The sequence below is a fragment of the Rhinopithecus bieti genome, unplaced genomic scaffold (assembly GCF_001698545.2).
Source record: "Rhinopithecus bieti isolate Rb0 unplaced genomic scaffold, ASM169854v2 scaffold_7683, whole genome shotgun sequence".
NCBI classification, from domain to species: domain Eukaryota; kingdom Metazoa; phylum Chordata; class Mammalia; order Primates; family Cercopithecidae; genus Rhinopithecus; species Rhinopithecus bieti.
The window spans coordinates 3,454,114-3,468,905 of record NW_016805834.1 but is presented as its reverse complement, the minus strand read 5'-3'; the positions used below and the strand labels follow the sequence as shown (position 1 = coordinate 3,468,905).

General features: G+C 39.1%; 1 protein-coding gene across 1 annotated transcript in view; it reads right to left on the bottom strand.

The window, feature by feature from the left end:
• Positions 1–1,560: 1,560 nt before the first annotated feature.
• Positions 1,561–14,792, bottom strand: part of LOC108530765 (staphylococcal nuclease domain-containing protein 1-like) — a 284,868-nt gene continuing 271,636 nt past the window's right edge. The window contains exon 15 of the mRNA XM_017873813.1: positions 1,561–1,962. Coding sequence (XP_017729302.1) covers positions 1,561–1,962 — 402 coding nt within the window. The remainder of the gene's footprint in view (positions 1,963–14,792) is intronic.

Sequence of the window (14,792 nt, the reverse complement as noted above, 5' to 3'; positions counted from 1 at the left end):
AGCCTACTGAGTAGTTGAGAGTACAGGCATGCACCACTGCACCCAACTTTGTCTGGTTTTCTTATCATTCAACGGGTGGAGCAGTCAGAACATATACAACATTTATCAATTAAGTTTATTTACCATCTTATATGACTGTGGTTCATGATGACGCAAAACAGTTGAAATAGTAACATCAAAGATCACTGGTCACAGATCACCGTAACAGATATAATAATAATAAAGTTTGAAATGTTGTGAAAATTACCAAATGTGACAGACACATGCTGCTGGAGAAATGGCACTGACATACTTGCTTAACATAGGGTTGCCACAATCCTCCTATCTATTAAAAAATGCAATCTGAAGTGCAATAAAAAGAAGTGCAATAAACCCGGATATGACTGTGCCTCCAACTCTCCAAACCTTAGTAAAAAGGCACAAATGACTGCATAAAAGGACTCCCTCACACACTGCCACACAGCCCTTCAGTTTACCATAACTCACATTAGCAAAAATAAAAGCACAGTCCTCCAATAAGGTATGAGTTTTTTTGCATCCCTTCTTTTGCATAGCTGCCCTGAGCTTGGTGTCACACTTCAATGAGTCCCTTCAGAAGGCCTGCAGAGTGGTGCAATGATCAAGTTTATAAGAGTACGCACAAGAGCCACAATGAGAAGTGACAGCCAAGCAGCAGCAGTGAGCTCCATAGTCATGTGTTCAGGGAGTGATTTATCTCACATAACTCAATCCATTTAGTGGGGGCCTGAGGGAGACCCTTATCCAGACAAGAAACTACCTGTGCCTTCTAGGAAAAGGAGGCCAAGGTGATCTGGCAGGAGACAGCAAGCATGACTCCTGTTTCTCTTTCCCCATAACAAATTCTATTCAATAATTCAACGTAAGAAGTGCTGAGACAACAGGACAGTAACAAAAAAGGCAAGGTGGGGACCATGTGCATCTGGGGACCATGGCAGGATATATCTTTTGCAAGTGAATGAATATTTGCGTGTGCAGGGGTGGCTGGGCAGAGTTGGGGTGGTGATGGAAGTAAAATGACAGCTTTCCCTCAAAGACTGCAGTCTCTGTGAAGTACCAACTGGAAATAAATAACGATTATTTGCCAGCAGCAAAGAAATGAAGCAGTTTGTTCCTTGAATGCATAAATGTAAATTGCTCAAAGAACACAGTTTATACATAGCCTTCTGGCTTGTGAAATATTAAGCTACCAGAAAAGATAGGGTAAGACGCACATTAAGTCAGCAAAGAAAGGAGCATCACTTGCCTTAGCACGTCAACCTTAGCACAACAAGAAATACTATTGATGTGGGAAGAGTGTGTGAAAGCAACGTCATGGCGGGGTTTCGTAAAGGACTGGGATCTTAATGGCATTTGAAAAGAATGAAACGGAGACAAACGGCACTGCCTGGGGAGGTACAGGTGAAGAGTGTCTCCGCTCCACTGAGACCTCCCCACAACTAACATGGCATGGGTGGTCTGTTTCAAGTGGGTAATGAATGCCAACTCTGAGAATTCCATCGTTGGTATTTTCCTAAGTCTGGAATTTCCTTTGCTTTAGCTCTATAAGGGCTGCGTGCTTTCAAGTTGCTCTACTCCTACATCCTGCGCTTGGTAGAAACGAGGAGCAGAAAGAGGGTGCAGTGCTGGGTCTGCAGGGACAGGAGGATCCAATCTAGAAACTGTGTTTGCATATCCCAACCAGAGAGGAAAAGCATGCTGGTGGGCTCTAGGGCCTACCCAGAACACAGGGGGAAAGGAGGGTATGTGGCCTCCAGGGATGACTTCTGAGCTCAGAGTAACATGTAACACATAAGACTTACCTGCAAGTAAGAAGGTGATAAGGCAAGTTTCCTTTGGCAAATAGAGTTTGAGACGAGAACCACTGAAGACGTATTCCACCACAGCTTCAGAACGACCTGCCCGCTGAAGAAAAGGCAGGAACTGCTTTGCTTTTTGGGTATCCTGATGGAGAAAAGAGGAAAAGAGTAACTGGAAAGTAATGAAACCCAACGTTTCTGTCTTTCTAGTCTAGGACAAAAAGTTTGGCAGGAAGCTAAGCAAATAACCCTATTGATAGACATTTCTGAAACCAAGACATAGACGTGATACTCATGAGGCCTCAGTAGAAGAAATATAGTTAATCGACAGTTTCCAGAACATTCTCATTGACTTAAATACTCAGTTAAAAGGGTGCTTCAAAAATGAGACATTCACACCAGAGTTCCCTGGGGCAAGAAGAGCTCATCTTCCTTTAACATAAAATTGAGGGGCCAGGTGCAGTGGCTCACGCCTGCAATCCCAGCACTTTGGGAGGCCAAGGCAGGTGGATTACCTGAGGTCAGGGGTTTGAAATTATCTTGGCCAACGTGGTAAAACCCTGTCTCTACTAAAAATAGAAAAAAATTAGCCAGGCATGGTGGCACATGCCTGTAATCCCAGCTACTTGGGAGGCTGAAGCAGGAGAATTGCTTGAACCTGGGAAGTGGAGGTTGCAGTGAGCCAAAATCGCGCCATGTGCACTACAGTCTGGGCAACAAGAGCGAAACTCCATCTCGAAAAAAAAAAGAAAAAAAGAGGTAAGAAGACCAGTACTAACCTTCTATTTAATCTTTAATATTCATCAAAAAAAAAAAAAAAGTGACACCTAGGCTATGTCACATAGTCCCTATAACCCTGTCCCAGGAAGCCAAAAGTAGTTTATCTTTAAATAGGTTATGTAAGATTCAGAGCTCACAGTTTCTTAACCTTGAGAAGAGGCCAGCCTTCTCCAGGCACTAGTACAGCAATTCCTGCTCTATGTTCATTTTGGGGATGAGATGATACCTGGGGCCTACTGTTCCTACCCAGGGAAATCTCGAACAGCAGGGTGTGGTCAATTCAGAGAAATATCACTTCATGTCAGCATGAATCATTATAGAAATAATAAAAACACATAAAACGGAATAGCAGCTTAAAAACTTTTTTTCGTGCATCAACACAAAGTCTGTGCGTTCTATCCTCCAGAGAGCCAAATCATGGACATTTCGACTCTCAGAACTCTCAGCCACAGAGAAGCGAAGGGCCTTCAAATTCTTTCAGTCTCTCAAGCTAATTAAACAGATAATAGAGTAAGCGAGCATCAAAATATCACATCGCATATGCTGGGGAAACAGTCACTGGATTTTAGAGTTTTAGGTTTTCAGCCCAGCCAACAGAACTGAAAACTCCCTCTGAGGACACCAAGTTCTGCAAACTTTCCTGACTTCTGTGACACAAGCAGTCTGTACCCAGCCAAGTTCTTCCTTTCTGACTCTTCTAGCAACAGAGCTATTTTATTTAAATTAATGCACATTAGATAATGAAAACATAACAAGCCATCAAGTATTTCAGATCAGCCAAAGGGGCTCCTCTCATTCAGAAGCAGCGAGGTAGGCTGGGATGAAAACAATATTTATAGTAACTAAGATTCATGCTTCCCATCAAATAGATTCCTAGAGAAAAAGACAGTGATCCATTCTCAGTGTCTCTAACAGCACGGTGGTAAAAGGCAAGGTAACCATGAGCTTTAGTGGGTTGGAAACTTCCCCACTGAACACTTAAGCAACACATTCTCCTACACATATACAGCATGAAAAATGCCTGTCTGGCAGCTGGCTGAAGTCCAGAACAGTCAAGCAAGATAAATGCTCCATAAGAAAGCAAGCACTACTTGATTAAAATCCTTGTGCCATACTAGTCTAAGTCTGGGACATTATTCATGAACTGAACCAGTAAGTCAACAATAATTATCAAATTGATTATCGCAAATCATGAGGCAACCTAACATCTCGGAAGAGAAGGCCTTTTTCCTCAAGATCAGAGCAAACTATATTTTTCAGAAATAGACTGCTGCTCATCACTGTCCTTTGGATGTAGTTATCTGGAAAAAGTGCTTATAGGAATAACAACGGCACACACACAGGCATGCCTTTCATGTTTGAACTAACAAGGAGGTTGCAGCACACTCTCTTCTTTTTTTGCTAAACTCTTACTTACTTTATAAAGAGAGAAACCTACTCAGACTGAGAATAATCAAGGAGCCTCAAAGGGACCTAAGTGCTACCCATGTCATAAAAATCAATACATGTTCCTGACTCCTCCCAAGTCTCAATGCACAACTCAACAGCTCTAGTCCAGAAATGACACATGGGAAGATAGTCAAGAGGATGACATATCATTGATTATGGCAAAGATGAGAAGTGAAAGCCAACTATGAAAATCAGGCTGGGTGCAGTGGCTCACACCTGTAATCCCAGCACTTTGGGAGGCCGAGGCAGGTGGATCACAAGGTCAGGAGATCGAGACTATCCTGGCTAACATTGTGAAACCCCATCTCTACTAAAAATACAAAAAAAAAAAAAAAAAAAAAAAAAGAAAGAAAAAATAGCCAGGAGTGGTGGCCGACACCTGTAGTCCCAGCTACTTGGGAGGCTGAGGCAGGAGAAAGGCATGAACCTGGGAGGTAGACTTGCAGTGAGCCAAGATCACGCCACTGCACTCCAGCCCGGGCAACAGAGCGAGACTCCGACAAAAAAAAAAAAAAAAAAAAAAAAAAAAAAAAATTTATATAAAAAAAATAATAAAAAAAAAAAAAAAATTCAGAATATTAAGTTGACAGAATATTAAGCTGACAGAATATTAAGTTCTTATAAAGTCAATTAAATTGATTATAAGAACCCAAAGATGTTGGCGCTTTCAAATCTCAGTCACAGCCACACAAAGGTGTGTGTCTTTCCTTGTCATCTCAAGCACTTTTTTGCTTGGCATGTTCCTTTTCAATACAAGCATTCTTGAAATCTTTAATATTTGTTTCAGTGGCTCAAATGAAAAACACTTGTTAGGAAGACTGGCAAGTTTCCTCAGGTGATATAGCTATAAATCCTCCCTGGTAATTCAGTTATGGAAATTATTTATTTTAGAAATTCTGATTATACCATTATAAAATTGACTGAATTTGCCTTCCAAAGAGAGAGTGCAAGTAGCAATGTGCTTCAGTCTCTTAGACACATTTCCAGAGTTAATAAGAGCCAGGGAGACAGAGATTTTCTGAGAAGAGAAGAGAAGAGAAGAGAAGAGAAGAGAAGAGAAGAGAAGAGAAGAGAAGAGAAGAGAAGAGAAAAAAAAAAAAACCTGGCCGGGCACGATGGCTCACGGCTGTAATCCCAGCACTTTGGGAAGCGGAGGCAGGCAGATCATTTGAGATCAGGAGTTCGCGACCAGCCTGGCCAACATGGTGAAACCCTAAAAATACAAAAATTAGTCGGGTGTAGCAGGGTGTGCCTGTAATCCCAGCTACTTGGGAGGCTGAGGCAGGAGAATCATTTGAACCTGGGACACGGAGGTTGCAGTGAGCCCAATCATACCATTGCACTCGAGCCTGGGTGATGAGTGAAACTCCATCTCAAAACAAAAAACAAAAAACCACCCAAAACCATATACATAAATAAAGATTAAAGACCTTAGATTTAAAGAGATAACAACTACAGGACTTGTTACACAGAATGCTCACTTCAAGGCAATATCAAATATTTCTGCTTATATATCTATATGCTAAAGCTTTCACTCTCAGTTTTCATTGCTATTGCTTACTTACATAAGGTCTGGGATTCTATTTGCCAGTTTTCTGCCACTACATTGGCTCATAGCTTTGAGAATTCAAGTAAATAAATTCGCTGTGGTTTTTTTGTTATCTACACCAATATTCTCCTCCACTGGTGTAAATAATCAGGAAGCAACTGGATTTCTGACGAGGTCTTTTTTTGTTGTTGCACTGGTAGTTTTCACATTACCTGTGCTCTACAACAAACTATAAGTAAGTTATTTTCCTGTACTCTTAGAAAAGCTAATTTAAGATTGCATTAGCTACATTTAACCTGCTATTGTGGATGGCATCTCTTTAAGGAATGTTTCTGCCTCCTCAATGCACCTTGAAATTGAGAAAGTAATGATGCAACAAATGTGCCTGGGGTGACTTCATTTCAAAGGATTTTAATATTTATATCTCAAACTTAGAGGAATAGGGTTCTGAATGACCCTCCAGAATGGCAGGATGATCCTTAGAGAGAAGCAGAGAAGCAAAGGTTATAAAAACACCTTATTTATAAATTCTCACTCCGCCCCGACTTCTGGCTGGTCAGGCCAAATCTCTTCCAAATGTGGGTACATCTATTTATGGCTATAAGACATCCCCTTCAGCAGTTAGATTGGAACTTATCTCCACAAAGTACCTTGCTGTGTATACAAACACATGTTTAAAATAATTTGGTATGATGAATTCCCAGGTTTGGGAGACTGGGAGATTTGGGTGGATAGGTGGGAGAGCAGAGGAAGCAGAATCCTTGTACAGCTGGCACAGGATAGAAGTGTCTGAAAGACCACCACCCCAGACAGCCAGGTCACCTGCTTCCTAGAGGAGCTGAACTACAGAAATCACAATTCTGTGAATTCTGGAACAGAGTTTAGGCTGTCGGTGTGCACTAGATGTATGCAGAGTGATTCCCATGATTTCTCCAACAAAAGTCCCCAAATAGTAGGCATGAAACTAGAAAGGGCTGGTGAGAGGTAAACATAACAGCACACAAAACAGCATGGGAAAATGGGAATACACTAAACCTATTAGTTAACAATTAACCACTCAGGATTGTCATGTGCAAGGCTCAAATGGGAATTGTTAATAATGAAGATCACGAATTAGTTCTCATCATCACAATCACTCTTGGATTAACATCACACGAAAATGAACTAAAAACAAATACATGCAGAACTGATGATGTTACTGGGGAAGCATATTCTACCAGCACTTGAGAAACAGCTAGAAAGAAGTCCATCAACCCTGACGGGCCTTCCTGGAGGTGCAAGCATATGCTCTACTGCCCATCCCAGGATGTTTCTTCCTATGAAGCTCTCTGTACTGCTTGGTCCCACCAGCGCTGACCTGAGGGTAAAGGACTCCAGGGCACAATGCTGTTTGGGTCTAAAGCAGCAAAATCCTTGTGAACAAAGGACAGACACAGGAAAAAAAAAAAAAGAGTGTGGAGATCAGAACGAATCATTAAGGATAGTGAAGCAAATGTGCTCTCTCATTTTAAGGTGTATGATAATCATTCACTGTCATAGTTATCTATGTTTTTCAGGGTTGTGCAGACCAGGAGAATTACTTTTGCGGCTATGTGGAAGACAAATCACAACTACGTCTCCTGTCAGCAAGGCAAAACCATCACCTATCACTCCACACTCTTACTACTTTCCACATCTTGGGCCCTATGGCCCCAAGTGCCATTTTAATTCACAGAATCAGTTTATGATTCGATGAAGAGCCAGTTGTACAGCGTGATCATCTCTTGAAATACACGGAACCCTGCGAGGGGAGGATTCTCTGTGAATGCCCTTGAGCTCCTGTGTCACCACAAAGCACTTGCAAATTGGAAACTGTTCTTCCCTGGCTGCTCATCAATACTTTGTGGTGAGATGTGTACTAGAGAGACCAGGGAGGGCATAAACTTCAGTGAGCTGCAAGTTTAACAGGAATGAAGTGAACATAGAGGAGAACACTGACAAAAACAAACTCCCAAACAAAAAAATTACAACAGGAAAAAAAAGGTGCTAAAACTAGGCCATCAATTATCTTTCAATAATTGGGTAGCATGGCACATGCCTGTAATCCTAGCGCTTTGAGAGGCCGAGGTGGGAGCATGACATGAGGCTAGGAGTTCAAGACCCCATCTCTACAAAAAATTTGAAAATTAGTCAAGCACGGTGGCACGGGCCTGTAGTCCCAGCTGCTTGGAAGGCTAAGGCAAGAGGACTGCTTCAGCCCAGGAGTTTGAGGCTGCAGTGAGCTATAATCATACCACAACACTCTAGCCTGGGTGACAGATTGAGACCTTGTCTCTTAAAAAATTAAAAATCAGATTCTCACACAGTTTACTTGGTTGGTGAAGCACCTCACTCAGGCCTGCAGCATGTAGAACACAGGAGAAACCACAGCCCAGGCTCTGAGCTCCAGTTCTGGCAGCATGAATCAAGAGGACATTTGGACGTTTGCAGGAGCATTAAGCAGGAAGAAAGCCCTGAGCTTAGGATGTGTCATTCTAATTGGTGACACCCTCAACAGAGAGTATTACAATTATTAAAAGAAATGTCCTGGCTAAGCAAATTTTCCAAAGGGGGCAGGAATGGTATGCTTGCCCAACTGGAAGAAGGAAGCCACAGGGCAAAGCAGTGCAAGGGTAGCACTCCAATGTGTGGAAGAAAACCATTACTCTCCAATCAGACTTGCAAGGAACTGAATCGTCTACGAGTTTAAGGAGCCCTAAGAAAGTCAGACATCTACAAATATTTTTATTCGGTTGGTCCTACCCACCATTTATTTTTTCCTTTCCACAGTGTACAATTCTGAGAAATGAAACCAGAACTTGGCAAATACTTAGGAAGAGAAGACACATCTCTATGTTTAGAATGAAAATATGCAAAAGCACCATTTGGACAACCACTGCAGTCCACTAAAATAAAGTGAAATCCTGTTAGAGGAACAGATTAGGGACCCTCAGAAAATGGTCTGGGCCAGGCATGGTGGCCTCATGCCTGTAATGTTTTGCCTGAGGCAAAAACATTGCTTGAGTCGGGGAGTTTGAGATCAGCCTGGCCATCATCATGGGACCTTGCCTCACAAAAAAAAAGAAAGAAAGAAAGAAAAAAATCAGCTGGGCGTGGTGGTGCACACCTGTAGTCTTATGTACTCAGGAGGCTGATGTGGGAGGATAGCTTAAGCCTTGGAGGTAGAGGCTGCAGTGAGTAGTAATGGCACACCACTGCACTCCCAGCCTGGATGACAGAGTAAGACTTTGCCTCATTCTTTAAAAAAACAAAGCAAGGCAAAGCAAAGATAATGGCCTGAACATTATACATAAACACTAAAACTGGAAATAACCTAAATATCCCTCAACTGGGTATAAATTTTAGTATACCACACAATGGAATACTACTCTACACTAAAAAAGCCATGGGCAACAACATGTATGAATCTCAAATACATGATTACATTTGTATGACATTTTGACAAAGGTTAAACTATAGTTAAACAGAACAACATGAGTGGTTGCCAGGGACTAGAAGTTGACTCTAAAAGGAATGGAGGAATTGGGACGATGGAACAGTTCTACTATCTTGACTGTGGTGATGATTTCATAAATATATGTTTCTCAAAATGCACATTTGCCAAAACTCACAGAATTATATGCTAAAAATGAGAACATTTTACTGTATATAAATTATACCTTTAAGAATATACACCAACACAATAAAAACAACCTGCACAGGAAGAATATACAATATTTTAATTTTAACTCAAGAAAACTTATGCCGTAATTAATCTGCAAGTAGTTTGGAGAGAATAGCAAATTCAAAATTAACCACCCAGTCATTATGTTTTAAATCAACTACTTTGATCACTACTTTGAATACTAGTTTATTAAAGTACTTAAAACATTTTAATAAGAAAATGGTTTAGATGAGAAAGCAAGGGGTTAGAAAAGCACAGAAAAAAAAGTCTCACTGGTTCCCCAAAAGCAGCATAAGAAAGTCTAAACTTTTAGCAATAGCTAAAAGAAAGCATCAGATGGAGCATGAGGTCATCCACATGGGCCATAAAGAGGACACATTTTGTTCAAATAAAGAAAAAAGTTCTACTAAGTACATATGCCTACTGACATTTCTTTTCTACCTTGAAATAAAATCATGTGATACAGCTTAATGTGAATAAAGTAATACCCAATTCTCAATCAAATAAAAATTCTATACAAGCTCAGAGATTGTTCTCTTATTGAATGACTTTCAGTTTCCCAAATTTAACCATATGAAATTATGCTGTGAGAAGCATTCAGTTTAACCTTTAGAAATGAAGTCATTGCCTTTTAGTGGTAAAAATCTGCATTTTATCATCAACAGGAAATACAATGCCCTTGGCTTATTCTAGAGAATCTTTTTTTTTTTTTTTCAAGATAAGTTAGGCATAGAAAGTGCAGATGATGGTGTATCTGTGCCTCAAGTAAAAAGGGCAGAAATAAGAATATATCTAGTCAGGATAAAGTATCAAGCACACAAGCTTGCTTTCTTCCTGTCTTCAATGTTCTTTCTCTAACTTGGATGACAGGCAGCCATCAAGGCAGTGCCAAAGGTGCCAGGTGATGAGGGCTGCCAACCCACAGAACTACCTGAAAGGTATGGCTTATAATTCTTGCTGTATAGAAAAGTTTCCATGAATAAATCTGTCTCCCTACCTCATCTCAAACTGTCCCTTTTCCCCATTTTTCCATACTCTAACTTCTCAACACACTAGTCTTACAATTTTTTGTTAACTCAATACTCAGTGTTCATAATATCATGACTTTGTAAACGATAGCCCTCCAGTTAGAGAGCTTCCTCCCGAGAGTTCTTCCATCCTCCTGTTGACCTCTGCAGGGTGGCTTGCTAGGATTCCCCTTGGCCAAGACTGGCAATTCTTTTCACAACCTTTCCCAGATTGCTTCCTCGATCCATGCCTTCTGCTTTATTGGTTTGTTTCCCTTCGTTTTTGTTAAACAAACAAACAAACAAACAAACAACTACAAAGTATTTCATAGAGAAAATGTCTTATCTCTCTGAGGTCAAGTAAGTAAATATACTATTGATTTTGTAGTTTTATTCGGAGAAAAACTATCCTACTCTTGAATATGTTGAATCAACAGATAAACTTCTTCCATTATTCATCAGTATAGTAATGTACTATATTTTTGAAATGACTGAATGCTTTAGTAATGATATGAAGAACATTTATTTCAGTATGCAACTTAATTGTATCTACTCAAACACAGGAATAAGAGAGAGTGGTTCAGACATACCAATTTGTAAGAAGAAAATGTTTATAGGAGAGTTTAACACACTGGGAGGTATACCTTCCAATTATTTTTAGCTAAAATATTCTACAAAAGCAGGTACTTTACTCAAATTATAAACATCCAATTTATATCAAATACGCCATTAAATTGTAATGGTTAAAAGTAGCATTTCTACTTTGAACTGGTAAAATAAACACAGAAAAGGCCATTTAGACTTTTATCAAATCTAGAGTTACTTTTCTAAGAATTAAATGATAATGAATTTTTATAGGAAGACTACAATAAACATCTTACACATTTTCAGAATTGACACATGAGACTGGACTAAAAACATAGCTTATGCAATGGCATGTGGCACTAAGAATACGAAATAAAGCAAATCAACCACCATCTACAACTGTGCACATCAATTACAAGGCTAGGATTAAAAAATAACTTAACAGGTTTAAAATACTATTTTTTTCTTTAACAGTTTTGGATCAATTTTTATCACTTCCAAAGTCTCTATAGGCAAGAGGTAAGAACCTACTATAGAACCAGAAAATGGCTTGAGAGATAATTAAAATAAAATGTGTAGAGTAAAGAATTTAAAAGACATCTGATGAGGTGCAAGTCTTCATTTCATGGGCAAATCAAGAACTTGGGCCAAGGAAATTGATGTCACACTTAACTGTGCCCCACCCAAGACAAGAATGCAACTTCAGAAAATAACAGAGAAAAAAAAAAAGTCAGCAAGTAACCTATAATATAAAAATTATCTTAAAATCAAAATAAATGTTAGTAAAGGCTAAATGGCTAAAACACTTTTAATATTTCCTAAAAGTATTTTGAACATTCATTTTGCCTGCAGACACACCAGTATAGGTTCAATAAACCTTAAGTGAAGGTTTTATTTTATGTCTAATTAGTCTTTTAAAGCCTTACATTTTAAAGCATTAATAAAATAGATAATTACACAATTCAGGAGAGAAAGTTCTAGTTTTTTTTTTTAACATGGAGAAAAATGGCAACAATTATGAGAGAAATTTATTACTAATTAAAACAGAAGGTGGTCAGTGTTTTGAAGAACAACAACAAATGCATCCAATTAAAAACCCAATCATTTTAATCAATAAAGATTTATAGGATGATGTTGTTAAAAAATACACGCTATTCTTTGGCCTAGGTTTCTACTTTATGGACATGTTCTGAGAAAATAATCACAGACTATGATTTATCTAAAGGAACAAATGTTTATGAGAGGAAAAAACAATAAAACAACTCCAATATCCAACAACAGAAGGCTGATTAAATCCATTCTAGTAGAACAATTTACAGCATTCATTCATCCAACAACATCTGCTAAGTACCTACTTGGTGCCAGATACTCTTCTAGCACCTGCCTATACAGTTAAGAATAACACAGCAAGGCTTCCCATCCTGAAAAGAGCTTACAATACTTAAAAGAAAAAGAAATAAATAAGGAAACCCACATTCTGCTGAATAGAAGAGTTAGTAGTACAGATAATTTCTATTATTTTCACTCACATTTGATGCATTTAAAAACAGAAACTTTGATAGAAAATTTGAATGAAGAAAAATATGCCTAAGGTTTTGTTTATAAAAGAAAAAAGTCATCTGGGGGCGGTGGCTTACGCCTGCAATCCCAGCACTTTGGGAGGTGGAGGCGGGCGGATGACTTGAGGTCAGGAGTTCGAGACCAGCCTGGCCAATATGGTGAACTCCCATCTCAACTAAAAAAAAAAAAAAAAAAAAAAATTAGCCGGGTATGGTGGCAGGCACCTATAATTCCACCTTCTCGGGAGACATGAGAATCACTTGAACCTGGGGGAGGCAGAGGCTGCAGTGAGCTGGGATTGTGCCATTGCACTCCAGCCTGGGCTACAAAGTGAGACTCTGTCTAAAAAATAAAAAAAAAGAAAAAATAGAAAAAGAAAAAATCTATTAACATTCAAGTCTGATTAAACTTTGCCTAGATAAACTTCTACATTATTAAAGGTCAGATAACTAATTGTCTCTTTAGTTTGTAAGTGTCAGCATTCAACATTCACTGCAGTGAATTAGTTCTTATAATTCATTGTTCTATATATTTTGAAACAAATAAATATTATTGATGCTATAATAAAGTCTGTATACTGATGTGGAAACAGCTTGACCTGAAGCTGCATGTGAAATCTGCTCTACGATTCCATCAAAAACAGATTGAAGCACAGTATTTTATGGTACTAATGACACCAAACTAAGTAGTCTTTTTCTAAGGACTAAGAGTTTAATGTGGCTGAGTGCAGTGGCTCACATCTGTGTTCCCAGCACTTTGGGAGGCCCAAGTGGGAGAATCACTTGATTCAGGAGTTCCAAATCAGCTCTGGCAACATAGCAGCAGATCCTATCAGAATAGGATAGAGATCCTAACTCTATAAAAAATTTTTTAAAAATTAGCCGGGTGTGGTAGTGTGCCTGAAGTCACAGCTACCTGTGTAAAAAGAGTGTGGACAATGGGTAGAAAACAAACAAAACCATACATTAATATGATGTGAGAATAAAATTTGTTCCTAGTAAGGACAGCAACTTGTAAAAAGCCCAACAGCCAGGATCAGAAATAGATTTAATAAAGCATACCCATGCATGCATAAAAATATGTGAAACCAAGCTTAAACAATAATGAAACTACTTTTACAGAATGATACTTTTAAAGTAGTTGGAAATGTAGTTAGTGTTTTAGGTGTATTTGGGAATTCTAATTTTTCTTAAGGAAAATACAGAATTAATCTTACCCCACCCAGCAGCTTTACAATTTTGTTATGATGTAACCACACGTGGATATTGTATTGGGGTTCTAGAATTGAGACTCTAAGGACCTTGTCTATCAGTGAAAAATGATGTACCACAGAGTGCATGAGTGATGGCAGAGAATTGAGACAGCTTTGGTGAAGATAACAGAAATTAATTTGTTCAGTTAAGGATCTCACATCATTGTCATTTCTTTCTCCATCAGTACACACGTGCTGATGGATGCTCTCAAGATTCCTCACTCATTCAAAACTACATAGACACCATCATTATGTACTTTATGCATTTCCTATTGTTAGGAAACTCCTAAAAACTACAGATCTAAAGATAAGACACAGTTTCTGCTGACAACTCAGGTGGGAAGATATCTAGCTTTTGCTGCCCCCTTGCTTTCCTTCATTCCACAAATACTGCTCTATGGTCACCAGTAACTCATGGAATTGCACTGTCCACTGGATAGTTTTCAATTTCATCTTACTTGACCTTGAAGCTGGAGACTCAATTCTTGCCTTGTGAAACTCTCTCTCCTCTTAATTTGTACATTACACTCGCCTGATTTATCTCCGACAGCTTGGGCGGCAACTTTTTAAAGTCTGTTTGTTCAAACACTCCCATTCCATAAGTAATCTTGAAATAAAGGGCTTGGCCTAGGGACTCTTCTCTCTTAATGTTCTCTGGGCATTTTTGTACACTCACATGTAGGTGTCCTATAGTCCTAAAACTAATGCATGAAGCCTAGGCCACTAATGCTCATTAGTGCCTCAATTTTAACATGTTCAGAAAGTCTTAATTTTCCTTGCAAACCTATTCTGCCATCATTTACAATATCAGAAAAGGAGCACCACCATCAACCAGATATTTGGAATGTTCATGCATGACACTTGATGTAACTTCCCTTTCTTGACCCCAATCCAAACAACCACTCAATTCTACCAGTTCTTATACCAAAATAGATCTCACATTTATCTTTCCGCCTCCATTGCCACAATCCTAGTTCCAGCCACTATTCAGCAATCACCAGGTGAACTGCAAATTCTCCCCTAACCATTGTTTCAAGTCTATCTCGAAATAACAGCCAAAATGGAAAAAAAGAAAATTTATAGATATATA